Source organism: Mus caroli, unplaced genomic scaffold (assembly GCF_978045245.1).
Source record: "Mus caroli unplaced genomic scaffold, Mus_caroli_1 scaffold_3, whole genome shotgun sequence".
Taxonomy (NCBI): Eukaryota; Metazoa; Chordata; class Mammalia; order Rodentia; family Muridae; genus Mus; species Mus caroli.
The window spans coordinates 43,431,498-43,445,894 of NW_028227258.1; the positions used below are offsets into that span (position 1 = coordinate 43,431,498).

A 14,397-nucleotide genomic window follows, 5' to 3' on the forward strand; every position below is an offset into this window, starting at 1 on the left:
TTTCAAGTATATGTGCCTCTGGATCCTGTCTAATTCAAACCATCACAGACCCCTGGTTGGTTCTGGTCAGAGTGTGTTATCTTAGCAACAGAGAAGTACCTAGAACCAAGCATTTCTGAGACATTTAATATTTATAATGCAGATTTTTCTTTTACTTACAGAAAATGAAATAATAGTATATTTATTTTCTAATTCTTAGCATTGCCTCTAAATTGACTTTGGCTGAGCTAAATCAGGTACTTTACCGATGTGAATCAGAAGAACAAGAAGACGGTGGAGGTTGCTATGACATACCAAACTGGTCGTCCCTTAAGTACGCAGGACTTCAAGGTAGGTCTATGAGGATAAAAGTTCGTTTTTATTTTCTTTAATAATAGTCTTTATAGAAATAAAGAGTATAGGTCTAGATATGGCACCTGAGTTCAGATTATAACTTATGGCTTTTGTTGGTTACCATTAGTAGGTAGCATAGCCTTTCTGAACCCCGATTTCTGCCTCAATAAAATATGAATGATAGAACCAGGCATGCAGTAATGCATGTTTTATGTTTTTTAGATTATTTTATTTTTGAGTGTGTTTTACTTGCATGTGTATATGTATGCATGCATGCATGCATGCATGGATGGATGCATGTGCTTGCCTGTTAACCACAAAGGCCAGAAAAAGGTATTAGATCCCCTGGAAGTGGAGTTTTGCCATGTAGGTACTGGATACTGAACCTAATCTTTTGCAAGAACACCAAGTGGCCTTAACCACTGAGCTGTCTCTAGTGCACACCTGTAGTTCCAGTACTTGTGAGGCAGAGGTAAGCGGGACTCTGTGAGCTCAATGCCTGCTTGGTCTACATAATGAGACCTAGGCCAGCCAGAGCTATACAGTGAATCCCTGTCTTAAATGAAATAAAACAAAAAAGTATTAGTGATATCCAGGTGTGGTGGAACAAGATTGTAATCCCAACTACTCAGGAGGCTAAAACAGAACAGGTGAAAACTTGAGGCCGCCTGGATTATAAGGGAGACCTTGTCCCAAGAGAAGAAAAAACTATAGGTAATGTTACTTAACTCAATGTTTAAAGGCGTCTGCCACCACGCCCAACTCCACCATGTTTTTTATAATAACTTTTGTATTATCTTTTGTATTCTATCAAGCCTTTCTTATCTTCATTATTGTCTTTTGGAGACAGGATCTCACATGCCCCACACTGGCCTCAGAGACACTGTTTTGCTAAGGATAACCTTAAACTCCTGATCTTCCTATGCCCACTCTTAAATGCTGGGATGACGTGCATGTATGACTACATCCAGCTTTAGAAAGCCTTTTCTTTCTTTTTAAGATTTATTTATTTTATGTATATGAATACACTGTCATTGTCTTCAGATACAACAGAAGAGGATATCAGGTCCCATTCATTACAGATGGTTGTGAGCCACCATGTGGTTGCTAGGAATAACTCAGGATCGCTGGAAGAGCAGCAAGTGCTCTTAACCACTGAGTCATCTCTCCAGCCCCATATAAAGCCTTTCTTAATCATTGTTTATCATAGTCATTTGTCCTCAGACTGACACTTGTATTTGTTTACTGTATTTTTTATTGATCTTTGGAAAATACTGCCTTATTCTGGAAATTAGTATATTTTGTGTGTGTGAATGTATCTACTATGGTTAAAAAACAGACTTTAGGGGCTGGAGAGATAGTTCAGTGGTTAAGAGCACTGACTGGCCGGGCGTGGTGGCGCTCACCTTTAATCCCAGCACTTGGGAGGCAGAGGCAGGCGGATTTCTGAGTTTGAGGCCAGCCTGGTCTACAAAGTGAGTTGCAGGATAGCCAGGGCTATACAGAGAAACCCTGTCTCGGAAAAAAAAAAAAAAAGGCATTTAAGAGCACTGACTGATCTTCCAAAGGACCCAGGTTCAATTCGCAGCACACACATGGCAGTTCATAACTATTTGTAACTCCAAGATCTAACACCCTCACACAGACAGACATACAGGCAAAACACCAGTGCACGTAAGATAAAAATAAAATAAATTATTAAAAAAAGAAAGAAAGAGACTTTAACAGGGTGTAGTGCTGCATGTCTTTAGTGCCAGTAGGTGGATCTCTGTGAGTTCAAGGCTATCCCAGTGTACTTGGTGAGTTCCAGAACAGCCAGAGCTACAGAGTGAGAACCTGTCTACAAACAAACAAACAAACATCATAACAACAAAAACAAGAAACCAGACTCCCCTATACTAACTACCTGTATAACCTTGCAGTAAATAACTCCATGGTTCAGTTTTCTCACCATAGTTATGTGGCACAGGGGGTGTGATTAGGATCCAAACAGCTCATACTCTCTTAGCCCTGGTTCAGAGTAAGCGCTCAGAGGTCATTTGTCAGGGCTGGAGAGATGGCTCAGGTTAAGCACACTTAACTGCTCTCCTGGAGGACCTAGGCTCACTTCTTAGCCTTCAGGAGGTGGCTTAGAATTACCTGCAACTCCAGTTTCAGATGACCTGTGTCCTCTTCTGGCTTTCATGGGTACTGCATTCATATACCACGTACACATAAATAAAACATACAGATACACACATACACATAAATAAAAATAAATCCATTTTATAAAAGAAGAGTTACCAATTTTAAGCTTAAAAAAAGCTCATTTCCTGTCCTTTTTCTGATTTTTTTTTTTTTACTAATTCTCTTGTATGCCTCATGAAGTGATTTGACTTTTTTTTAATAAAATTCCCCTTATCTGATTTGTTTTGGGTTTGTGTGTGTATATATATATATATATATACATATATATATATATATATATAAATCAGTCATTTTTTCCTCCCCTAAGGTAACAGTTTTGGCAGCACAAAACATCTTTTAGCAGACTGTTAACAATAGCCATAAGCTAACTCCTCCCTAAGCACACGCTGACATTTTCCTGCCATGAGCGAGCACAATTGTGCTCCCCACCTCTTACAGTGCTCTGTGCTCTGCTAATTTGGAATCTAGGAACCTTTTATGGCTCTGCTCCAGATTCTCAACAGCCAGTTAGTGTTTGCAGAGCCTTGTGCTCCCTTTGCCATGCCATTCCCTTTGCTCCTCACAGTTACCACCCATTCCAAGACTAAGTGCTTTCTATAAAGCAGCGCAGCGAGCCCACTCTGCCTCCTACACAAGCCCTGGCTCCCACAGCACTGCCAGCTCTGTTTGCTGAAACACCCTTTCATGGTCATTCCTTAATTCAGCTGCAGCACCAGTTAGTCCTTCCGTGAAAGGACTGGGCAGAGGGGGTCGTCTGTTACACAGTATTTATGCAGGCTTGTCATCCAGCTTCTTTTTTTTTTTTTAAGAATTATTTATTATATATAAATGCACTGTAGCTGACTTCAGACACACCAGAAGAGGGCATCAGATCCCATTACAGATGGTTGTGAGCCACCATGTGGTTGCTGGGAATTGAACTCAGAACCTCTGGAAGAGCAGCTATTGCCCTTAACCACTGAGCCATCCCTCCAGCCCCCAAAATCCTACGTCTTAAATTCGTTGTTTTTAATTTTTAAAAATATGCTGCACACGTAAAATTCATTAAGTTCTAACTAAATGAATTTACTTAAAATGGAGCCAGTGAAGCCACATGCTGTTTTAAGGTAGAAATTATTATTTTCCTGAAGGATGAAAGTATAGCCATCCTGTACTTAGAATTGCAGAATCTGCTTTGAGTGTTCATAGGAGGAAGGCTGGTGACCCTTGAGAAGTGTGCTTAACAGTCATCGTGTGCCCAGCTGCTCACTTAGTGACTGTGTGGTTAGCTCTAAGTATCTCCTGTACATTTCAAAGACTACTTCTGAAGCAGGCTTCATTATCATCCACCATTGGTGGTCGTGCTTCCTCTTAAACCAGTTTTGTGATTCCTTTGATTCCTCCCTAAATATTAATCTACCACTTGCCAACCCAGAATACTCAAGCTTATCTGCTTGATGCTTTAGGATGAGAAGTCATGCCGGTTGTTTTCGAATGTTATAGTATTAAATAGAAATAAAGAAGAGCAGTCGCAGAAGTCCTGACTCCCGGGGAGCTTTGTATTGCTCTTGCAGCAGCAGCAGATCCCTTGCTTCCAGCTTTTATGTCCTTGTTAAAGTAGGCACCCTGACAGTTTTCTCACTCAGCCATGCTAAGTGCCGCTGTGAACTGAGTAGTCTTTATGTCTGTCTGTATCTGTGTTCACCCCAAATCATGAGAGAACATTTGACTCAGCCAACAGCTCAATAATGTCTCACTTTTTAGGATTAATGTCCGTGTTGGCAGAAATAAGACCGAAGAATGACTTGGGGCATCCATTCTGTGAAAACTTGAGGTCCGGAGACTGGATGATCGACTACGTGAGTGGTCGGCTTATTTCAAGATCAGGAAGTATTGCTGAAGTAAGTAGAATGGGGCTCGAGTGCAAACAGTCGAGGGGCATTGAGACTTGGGTTTTATTACCATTGTAGATAAGTCACAGCTTCCTCAGGCCAGTTTCCTTTCTTGATCATGTTTCAGTTCTAAGGAGTGGTTATCTGTTAATGGGTTACTGGCCAGCAAAGTCACATATTTAGACTTAACTCTTCAAATATATCCAGCCTATAAACACACCAAATTAACTTTTCACATTATTTCTGTAACAGGTTGGTAAATGGTTGCAGGCTATGTTCTTCTACCTGAAGCAGATCCCACGATACCTCATTCCCTGCTACTTTGATGCTATATTGATTGGTGCATATACCACTCTGCTGGATGTAGCATGGAAACAGATGTCAAGGTATAGATGGGCATAGTTGGGTGGAAGCTATAAAGAGTCATTTTATACATGATTTTAAAAGACCAAAACCTGAGGAACTGTCACAGACACAGAGCTGAGAAGCTTTTCCGGTGGACAGTCAGTTTATTAGCGTCCTTTAGTTTAGAACATGCAAAACCAAATGGAGAGTTTGCTTGGGGGTTGGTTTGGTTTTGAGACAGGGTCTCATGTACTGAAGACCTCAGTTACACCGTGTAGGCAAGGCTGAGCTTATGCTTCTGGTCCCCCTGCCTCCACTTCCAAATGCTGAGATTACAAGGTGCATCCACTTTATAAGATGCTGAGGATCAAATCCAGGGCTTCAGGCATACAGAAGCACCCTACACACAAATATACTCACTGTGTACACGTTTTAACACTTGATGGAGATGTTTGGGTGTCTAGCAAGCATAAGGCCTTGGGTCCAGTCCCCCGTAAGGGGTGGGGTTTAAATCTAGTTTACAAAGCCTGTAAAATATGATATGGAGGAGCTGGGAAGATGACTCAGAGGTTAAGAGCACTGACTGCTCTTCACTTCAATTCCTAGCAACCACATGGTGGCTCACAACCATCTGTAATGGGACCCGATGCCCTCTTCTGGTGTGCATGAAGAGAGTAATAGTGTACTCACATAAAATAAGTAAATAAACCGTTTAAAAATATGATATGAGTCGGGCGTGGTGGCGCACGCCTTTAATCCCAGCACTTGGGAGGCAGAGGCAGGCGGATTTCTGAGTTCGAGGCCAGCCTGGTCTACAAAGTGAGCTCCAGGACAGCCAGAGCTATAAAGAGAAACCCTGTCTCGAAAAACCAAAAAAAAAAAAAAAAAAAAAATGATATGAAAAACCAAAATTATTTTATATTACTTGTTTTATTATTAATTAACTTATTAAATGACATCCATAAAACTATTTTCTTATTTTACACATTTCTGTAGAAAAATCAGTTGGCAAAAAGAATGCACAATAAAAGAGCTCAAAAGATCGTGTTTCCACTTTGTTACAGCTTTGTTCAGAACGGATCCACCTTCGTGAAGCACCTGTCACTGGGTTCTGTCCAGATGTGTGGAGTCGGGAAGTGCCCTTGTCTGCCGCTGCTTTCTCCCTCGCTCCTGGATGTGCCATGCAGGTTAAATGAGATCACAAAGGAGAAGGAGCAGTGCTGTGCCTCCTTAGCTGCAGGTGAGGCTGGTGGTGGAGGTCAGAGGTCAGGTGGGAACAGCTGTAATGGTCAACAAGGAAACCCTGTGGGAAAACGATGGTTTGTAAAAAACATATTATCCAAGATTTTTATGCCATTGCTTAGTAAGCTGCTCACTTAGTAGCCTCTCACTCATAACAATAATTCTTACTATGCAACTGGAACTGTGTATTAGCCACTTACGTGTATTTTTGACTGTGGTTGGGTAGTCCTTTCTTCTGCAGGTATCTATTAAGTCCCAGTTCTTGACATCTTAAATATCTTTCATTAAATTTAATACCATTTTCCTCCCTGGTGTTTAAAGGTAAACCATTGTAGTTATTAAGAGATTGCAAGTTATGAAATACAAAACATGTTAAGTGAATTTTTTATCGTATGTCTTCATTGTTGCCAAATACTTTAAGCCATATTTACTGACACCATCTTTTGCAAGTAGGTCTCAAACATCCAAATAATGAGAGTATGCCTGAAGAAAGGGTTTTCTTTTTAGTAAACTTCTAGTGTGTTCTTAGAAAGCATCAAGTAGTTGAGGCGGCTAAAGTTTAGAACTTCCCGTTGCTTCTCAGGCTTTTGGTAACGTGAAGTATAGCATTTACAGCTTTCCAAATTAGTCTGAAATATATAAGATAAGACTAAGTAGTAATAGCTTCTCCGTGGTTTCCTCTGCTAAGTTTAAGCTCTTCGTTTGCGTTGGCTCAGGTCAGATGAGAGACCTTGTGGTACCCAACAACACTCCCTTTGCTTTATGCTTTAGCATAAAACTATGTCTTCAGGCCGGGGACAGAGGTGAGCCCAGCACGTTCAGTCCCTCAGCATCACACACAAAACATTGCTTAACTAAGAAGAGGAACAGAATGACCGTCCACTTTAATTCTCTAATTGTGTTTCAGGTTTTCGTTTGCCTGATGGCTCTGGCAGCCGTCATTCCCCAAGTGCAAACAGGTCTCAGTAGACAGAACTGGGGCAGTGTGGGAAAGCCTAACTTTTTAAAGCCTATTCCACAAACTGATAACTTCAACCTTTTAAATTGTGCACTGCTGCTATTAAACACCACCAAAATATATGCATTTATTTATGTCATTTAGTGATAAAATTTATAGCACTTGATATGTAGTTTATCTAACAGATATATAACACAAATATACGTAATGGTTCTAATATTCTGATATTTTAAGGGAGTATTTTGCCTAATTCATTCTAGACAAAAGTAAAATGTTAGCAGATTTGCCAGTAGGATACAGTTTGTTTTAAACTGATAGAAATGCTTCTTTTTGTAGTAGTATTACAATAAAAAAGATGTAGCTAATGTTTACAACAATTGACAATGTAGAAATTACCTGCAAAATGCTTGATCTGTAAGTTGTGTCCTCACAGAGGACAAACAGGGAACATAAACAGCTCTGCATTCCAGTGCTAAGGGCTCCTGACTTTTACTTTCTGTAGTAGTTGAGACAAGATCTTACTGTGTAGCCCAGGTTCTCCCCAAACTTGACTCTGCCTGCCTGCACCTCCTGTGACTTTGAATTAAGTGTGTATCTTCATTTTAACATTAGTAAACTCCGGGATTTTAAGGCATGCTAATTCAAACTCACTCTGGAGTCTGAGCACGTTGCATGTAAGATGTTGAGTTACAGCACTGGGAAGAGCTGCTGACATTGAAATCGGTGCCAAAACCAGCTTTCTGTCCAGTCGCAGTGTTTCTGAGGGCACTTTGTACATCCTTTTGGAAACAATATAGGAAATAAATCTATATGTGCCTTTAATTCTGTTTTATCTTACTTGGAATATTCAAATTAGTAACACTGAGGTCTTTGATTCTATCCTTATAAATTGTTTATATAAAAGCATAAGACCTAAAATTATTTCCTACATAATTACATATTATATACACACACATATGTAGTGTGTGACAGTTATAACACTATTAATCTATTATAAAGTAATGTGGAATTTGATGATAAACTTTCACTGTAGGTAAATTAATAACCATTTAATTGGATATTGTTGAGCTAATCATTTCATATTTATATTAATTTATAGCCCTTAGAGTCAGGACAGAATTTTTAATGTATTTAAAGTAGTATCATCTCACTATGTATATTAAGTATGTGATCTCTAATTTTAAGCTTTTAAGTTTTTAAATGCAAAGACAATTCAGATAGTCTCAGAACCCCTCTGGTTCTTAGGGCTGGGATGAACTGAATTGCAGAGCCCTGGCTGAACACCACCTTTAGTCTCCTGTGAGTCACAGGTGCCTTTCAGATTCTGATATCCATAAAAGCAGATGTTCAGGGCAGATGTACATTTCGCTACAGAGAATTCTGGAAGGTTTGCAGACTCCTTCTCATTCGCCCTTTAGTCCAAACCTGAAGTGTGATTAACACATGACTTTGTGGTCTTTGGCAGGCTTACCTCACTTTTCTTCCGGTCTTTTTCGCTGCTGGGGGAGGGATACTTTCATTGCCCTTCGAGGGATGCTGCTGGTTACTGGACGCTACCTGGAAGCCAGGTAAGAGCCTCTGCAAAGCTGGCACAGTGACGTTCCATCTGACCCATCTGCTGTCAGTGCTGGAAAAGTGTGTGTGTGTATATGTGTGTGCACTCACAGGCATGCCACCATACACATGTGGAGCTAGAGAATGGCTTGCTGGGGTTTTACTTTCATTCCGCCATGTGGGTGCCAGAAATCCAATTCAATGTTAGGCTTGGTGGCAAGTACCACCGAGCTGTCTCATAGCCTCCAGATTTTTTAGGTTTTATTTTTTATGTGCTTGTTTGGTAGGTTTAGAGAATTTCAAAGGAAAAAGGCAAGTTGGAAGTGACTACGCTCCATGCTAGGTCAGATCGTCTTCAGTGTTCATAAGTTTATTTTTAAAAACTTAGACCCATTTTCTGCTTTCATAAAGAGTATTGCTGACTCGTTTTAAAAAGGAATTATATTAAGTTTTTCTCAGTTCTTGTTAAGCTTACAACCCCCAATTTGATTCTTTCCAGGATGAAATGGTATTTCCTTTTATCATGGTGATAGGAATAAATTTATTGCAATTAAAAATGACATTCAGCTAGATGTAGGAAATACAAGCCTTTGATCCTAGCAGGCAGATCTCTGTAAGTTGAGGCTTGCTTTGTCTACATAGTGAGTTCTAGGACAGCCAGGGCTTCATAGAGAGTTCCTAATTTCAAAAGTCCTAAAAAAATAAAAAGTTCCACAATAGTGCCATCTTTGGTGAGTTCTACAAGTCATTGTCACTCAGCATCACCTGTGACCTTGCTGAACATGCAGGTGCTTGGTTCCCAAATCAAAGCCCCTCAGTCCAGACCTAGGGATGGGAAGGTGTTGGAAGGCCAGAACTGTTCCCACAACATTATCTGGTTCTCCAGTCATTATCAGCAGCCTGAAACTAATTTAAATGCACTGCTCTGTAAGCTAAAAATTTTAGCATAAAAGCATTTTATGGCAGGGCGTGGTGGCACACGCCTTTAATCCCAGCACTTGGGAGGCAGGCGAATTTCTGAGTTCGAGGCTAGCCTGGTCTACAGAGTGAGTTCCACGACAGCCAGGCTATACAGAGAAACCCTGTCTCAGAAAAAAAAAAAAAAAAAGCATTTTATGAAACTTTATTTTTATGCTATAGAAAAATTACTAGTGTTTTCCTCTTCAGTTGTAGAAATTTTATTTGTAATAATTTTAGTTTTGTTTTTTAAAAATGTTTATTTTAATTATGTGTATAAGAGTTGTGTTAGTTAGGATTTTGCTGCTGTGAACAGACACCGTGACAAAGCAAGTCTTTTTTTTTTTTAAATATTTTTTTATTACATATTTTCCTCAATTACATTTCCAATGCTATCCCAAAAGTCCCCCATACTCCCCCCCCCCAATTCCCTACCCACCCATTCCCATTCTTTTGGCCCTGGCATTCCCCTGTATTAGGGCATATAAAGTTTGCAAGTCCAATGGGCCTCTCTTTCCACTGATGGCCGACTAGGCCATCTTTCGATACATATGCAGCTAGAGTCAAGAGCTCCGGGGTACTGGTTAGTTCATATTGTTGTTCCACCTATAGGGTTGCAGATCCCTTTAGCTCCTTGGGTACTTTCTCTAGCTCCTCTATTGGGAGCCCTGTGATCCATCCAATAGCTGACTGTGAGCATCCACTTATGTGTTTGCTAGGCCCCGGCATTGTCTCACAAGAGACAGCTATATCTGGGTCCTTTCAGCAAAATCTTGCTAGTGTATGCAATGGTGTCAGCGTTTGGAAGCTGATTATGGGATGGATCCCTGGATATGGCAGTCTCTAGATGGTCCATCCTTTCATCACAGCTCCAAACTTTGTCTCTGTAACTCCTCCCATGGGTGTTTTGTTCCCAATTCTAAGAAGGGGCACAGTGTCCACACTTTGGTCTTCATTCTTCCTGAGTTTCATGCGGACAAAGCAAGTCTTATAAGGACAACATTTAATTGGGGCTGGCTTACAGGTTCAGAGGCTTAGTCTATTATCATCAAGGTAGGAGCATGGCAGCATGCAGGCAGGCATGGAGCAGGAGGAGCTGAGAGTTCTACATCTTCATCTGAAGGATGCTAACAGGATACTGGCTTCCAGACAGGATGAGGGTTTTATAGCCCACACCCACAGTGACACACCTACTCCCACAGGGCCACACCTTCTAATAGTGCCACGCCCTGGGCTGAGCATATACAAAACCACCTCGGGGGTACTGATATTCAGCAAGACCAGAAGAGCATTGGATCCCTGGAGCTGGAGTTATAGACAGTGGTGAGCCACCCAGTGTGAATGTTAGTAAAACAGTTAGGTTTTCTGCAAGAGCAGTGCGTGTTCCTAACCTCACTTTGGTCATTTTAAAATTGAACTGTCTAGGTGGTTACCTAAAATGAACTGCATCTTCCCCTTCAAACCTAATATAAAGTATTTTCTAATTGAGTGGTGACAATTATGCAGCATACAGTTGGGGCTGCCTGGGTACGGTGGCACACTCCTTTCGTTCCAGCACTCTGAAGGCAGAGAGAAGCAGATCTCATTTGAGTTCAAGGCCAGCCTAGTCTACATTGAAAGTTCCAGGACAGCCAGGGCTACATAGTGAGATGCTATCTCAAAATAAATGAGTAGGTATGCAAATAAATAAATAGTAAATTGAGAGACTTACAAGGTATCTCAGTGGGTCAAGGTGCTTGCCATGTAAACTTGGTGACCTGCCATCAATACCTGGAAGCAACATAAAGGTAAATAAAGGGAACTGACTTCACAAAGTTTTCCTCAGACCTCCACACATATACTGTGGCACAAACACACACACCAATAATGATGGTGATGATGATAATGATAATTCTTTTAAAAATAGGGGGAAGTAGAGAGATGATTCAGTACTTAAGAACACTGGCTGTTCTTCTGGAGGGACCCAGGTGTGATTATCAGCAAAAATATGCAGACTCACACCATCGATAACTCAAGTTCAAAGGGATTTGATACCAGGTAGCCTGACATACATGTAGGCAAAACACCATACTCATAAAATAACATTTAAAAAAAAAAGAACTTGGAAGGCTATCTGCTTCTGTATCAGACACCCTGAGCCAATGGTTTAGAAGTCAGATAAAAAAAAATAATAAATCTGGGTGGACACCTTTAACCCCAGAACTCTAGAGGCAGGCGCAGACAGATCTCTGAGTTCAAGGCCAGCCCAAAGCTAGCTCCAAGATAGCCAGGGCTATAAAGAGAAACTCTGTCTTGAACAAACAAAAACAAACGAACAGGATTGAGCAAACCACGGTGGCAGCACCCTTTGCCTGAGGTTTGGACAGCTTCCCATGCTGGCTCACATCAGCAGCTGCCAGCCGCCATCCTCCCTTCAGACAGAGCCCTCACCCTACTGCATAACATGACTGCTGCAGTTACCGTGCCTGAAAGGCTCTGACGTAGAACACCCAGTCAAGGCTCGGGGTTGAAAGCGTTGTAGAGTGGTGGCTACAGTAGCAGTGCCCATCCTCAGTCATCACTGTGAGCTGTTACATGGCCATCTGGATCAAGGGCTGTCATACTGTGTGCTGTCACCTTTTGTGTGACCTGTAAGCAAAACTAGAATAGAAGTTTCCTCTGGTGCTCTTAGGAGGCAAGTATTAAACTGAGATATAATAAGCACTATACCGCTTCAGTGACCTTTCCAGGGTTAGACCTCACCTGCTGGATATAAGCTTTCTAGAGTGCAGTGCCATCTCAGACTAAGTTCTCGTTTGTACTGGGATAACCACAGAACATAAACTGTCATCTGTCGGTTGATAATGTGAGTCATGGTTGGGGCTTTGCTCTTGTTGTTTTGAGGTTTTGTTTTATTTGTTTGTTTCTTTGTTTTAAAACAGGATCTTACCATGTAGCCCTAAATAGCCTACAACTCATGTAAGCCAGCTGGTGTAGGAGTCACAGAGACCTGACTACTCCCACCTCCTGTGTGCTGGGATAAATTATAATTTTTAAGGCCAGCTTCTGTCCATTTGTCTTCTTATATTTTTACTTTGTTTTTTATCTCTACTATGTAAAGTAATAAAATGCATATTGGAGGATTACTGAAGTACCTGAAATATTGAGTATCATAGATTTCAAAGATAAAGCTCGGACCTGGAGAGACTGCTCAGTGGTTGATGGCACTCACCGCTCTCAGTTCAGTTCCCAGAACCCACATGGCAGGCAGCTCACAACCATCTTAACTCCAGTTCTAGGAGATCCAACATACTTCTCACCTCCATGTGGTACTTTACACCATACACGTGTGGTATACATATATACACACAGGCAAACACTTATACACAAATAATAAAAATAAGTATGTCTTTTTTAAATATAGAAGTTCTAGCAGTCCTTATAAATAACTGACTGAGGGCCTGACTCCAAAGATGCAAAACCTGTTACAGAAAGGGAAAGTTCCCCAGATTACTAGAGAGAAAAGCTGGACAACCAACCCCCCTGACCCCTGAAAAAGTGACCTTTTTCCCCCTTCGTTTTTATAGGAGTTTTCATCTCAAATGGCCCATTTGCTTCTGTTGTTTCAGGAACATCATCTTAGCGTTCGCCAGTACCCTGCGGCACGGTCTCATCCCTAACCTCCTCGGCGAAGGGACGTATGCCAGGTACAACTGTCGGGACGCTGTGTGGTGGTGGCTGCAGTGCATTCAGGACTATTGCAGGACGGTTCCAAACGGCCTGGACATCCTCAAATGCCCGGTGTCCAGGATGTATCCAACAGATGACTCTGCACCCTTGCCTGCTGGTACACTGGTAAAGAGTGTTTCTTAAAATAAGTTTTGATAAAATGTAACTTTATTTTTTAATGTAAAATATTAAGGCTCCAAGTCATAAGAATTCAAATATTTTTTTTAAAAAAAGTCAATATCGGGCTGGAGAGATGGCTCAGTGGTTAAGAACACCGACTGCTCTTCCGAAGGTCCTGAGTTCAAATCCCAGCAACCACATGGTGGCTCACAACCATCCATAATGAGATCTGACGCCCTCTTCTGGTGCATCTGAAGACAGCTACAGTGTACTTAGATATAATAATAAATAAATCTTTAAAAAAAAAAAGTCAATATCAATATTCCTTTAGGGTCAACACAGTGAGAAATTACAGAGATAAGACTTGCTGTTCGCTTAAACCCAGAGTGTGGAAATGCAGGAGCCACTGCTTTTTCCAGCGCCACCCCACTCCCTGCTTCTTCCTTCCAGGGAAAGTACATAACCCCACCTTCCTAGAGTTGAGGGATTTAGGAAAACAAGAATGTAACACATTCCTAACAGAAGCGATGTCCCTGCCGTCTCCAACAGGACCAGCCTTTGTTTGAAGTCATCCAGGAAGCTATGCAGAGGCACATGCAGGGCATCCAGTTCCGAGAGAGGAACGCCGGTCCACAGATCGACCGAAACATGAAGGACGAGGGTATGTAATGGCAGCGCCATAGTTAAGACTTACCAGTGCTGTCAAATTAGCCCTTGCTGTTGCTTTAGAAATACTTGTGTGCAAAACTTGAAGCTTTCCCTGAGAAGGCAAACCTTGTGTTGCTAAAGAAAAGATAAAAGTTTGTGGTCCTTTGTCAGTCAATTTTCAAGGTAGTATTGACATTATAATTTTTTTATGTATATGAGGGTTTTTTACCTGCAAGTATGACTGTGTACCATGTGCATGCTTGGTGCCTGCAGAGGTTAGGAGAGGGCGTCAGATCCCTGGAACTGGAGATTGAGATGGTTGTGAACCCAGGTCCTCCACAAGAACAGCAATGTTAACTGCTGAGCCATCTCTCTAGCCCTCAGTGGTACAATTTCTAATCACAATGCTAGTATTACTTTTTTTAAAACCAGGTATGATGGTCTATGCCTGTAATCCAGCACTCAGGAGGTAGA

The 14,397-nt window shown here is 41.3% G+C and overlaps 1 protein-coding gene across 2 annotated transcripts in view; it reads left to right on the forward strand.

Annotated features, from left to right (window-relative positions):
- Agl (amylo-alpha-1,6-glucosidase and 4-alpha-glucanotransferase) overlaps nucleotides 1–14,397 on the forward strand; it is a 60,999-nt gene that overhangs the window by 31,843 nt on the left and 14,759 nt on the right. For both annotated transcript variants that reach the window (XM_021157864.3, XM_029475200.2), the window contains exons 21-27: nucleotides 200–330; nucleotides 4,264–4,400; nucleotides 4,644–4,777; nucleotides 5,801–5,976; nucleotides 8,402–8,504; nucleotides 13,056–13,281; nucleotides 13,825–13,936. In XM_021157864.3, the coding sequence (XP_021013523.1) occupies nucleotides 200–330; nucleotides 4,264–4,400; nucleotides 4,644–4,777; nucleotides 5,801–5,976; nucleotides 8,402–8,504; nucleotides 13,056–13,281; nucleotides 13,825–13,936 (1,019 nt within the window). The remainder of the gene's footprint in view (nucleotides 1–199; nucleotides 331–4,263; nucleotides 4,401–4,643; nucleotides 4,778–5,800; nucleotides 5,977–8,401; nucleotides 8,505–13,055; nucleotides 13,282–13,824; nucleotides 13,937–14,397) is intronic.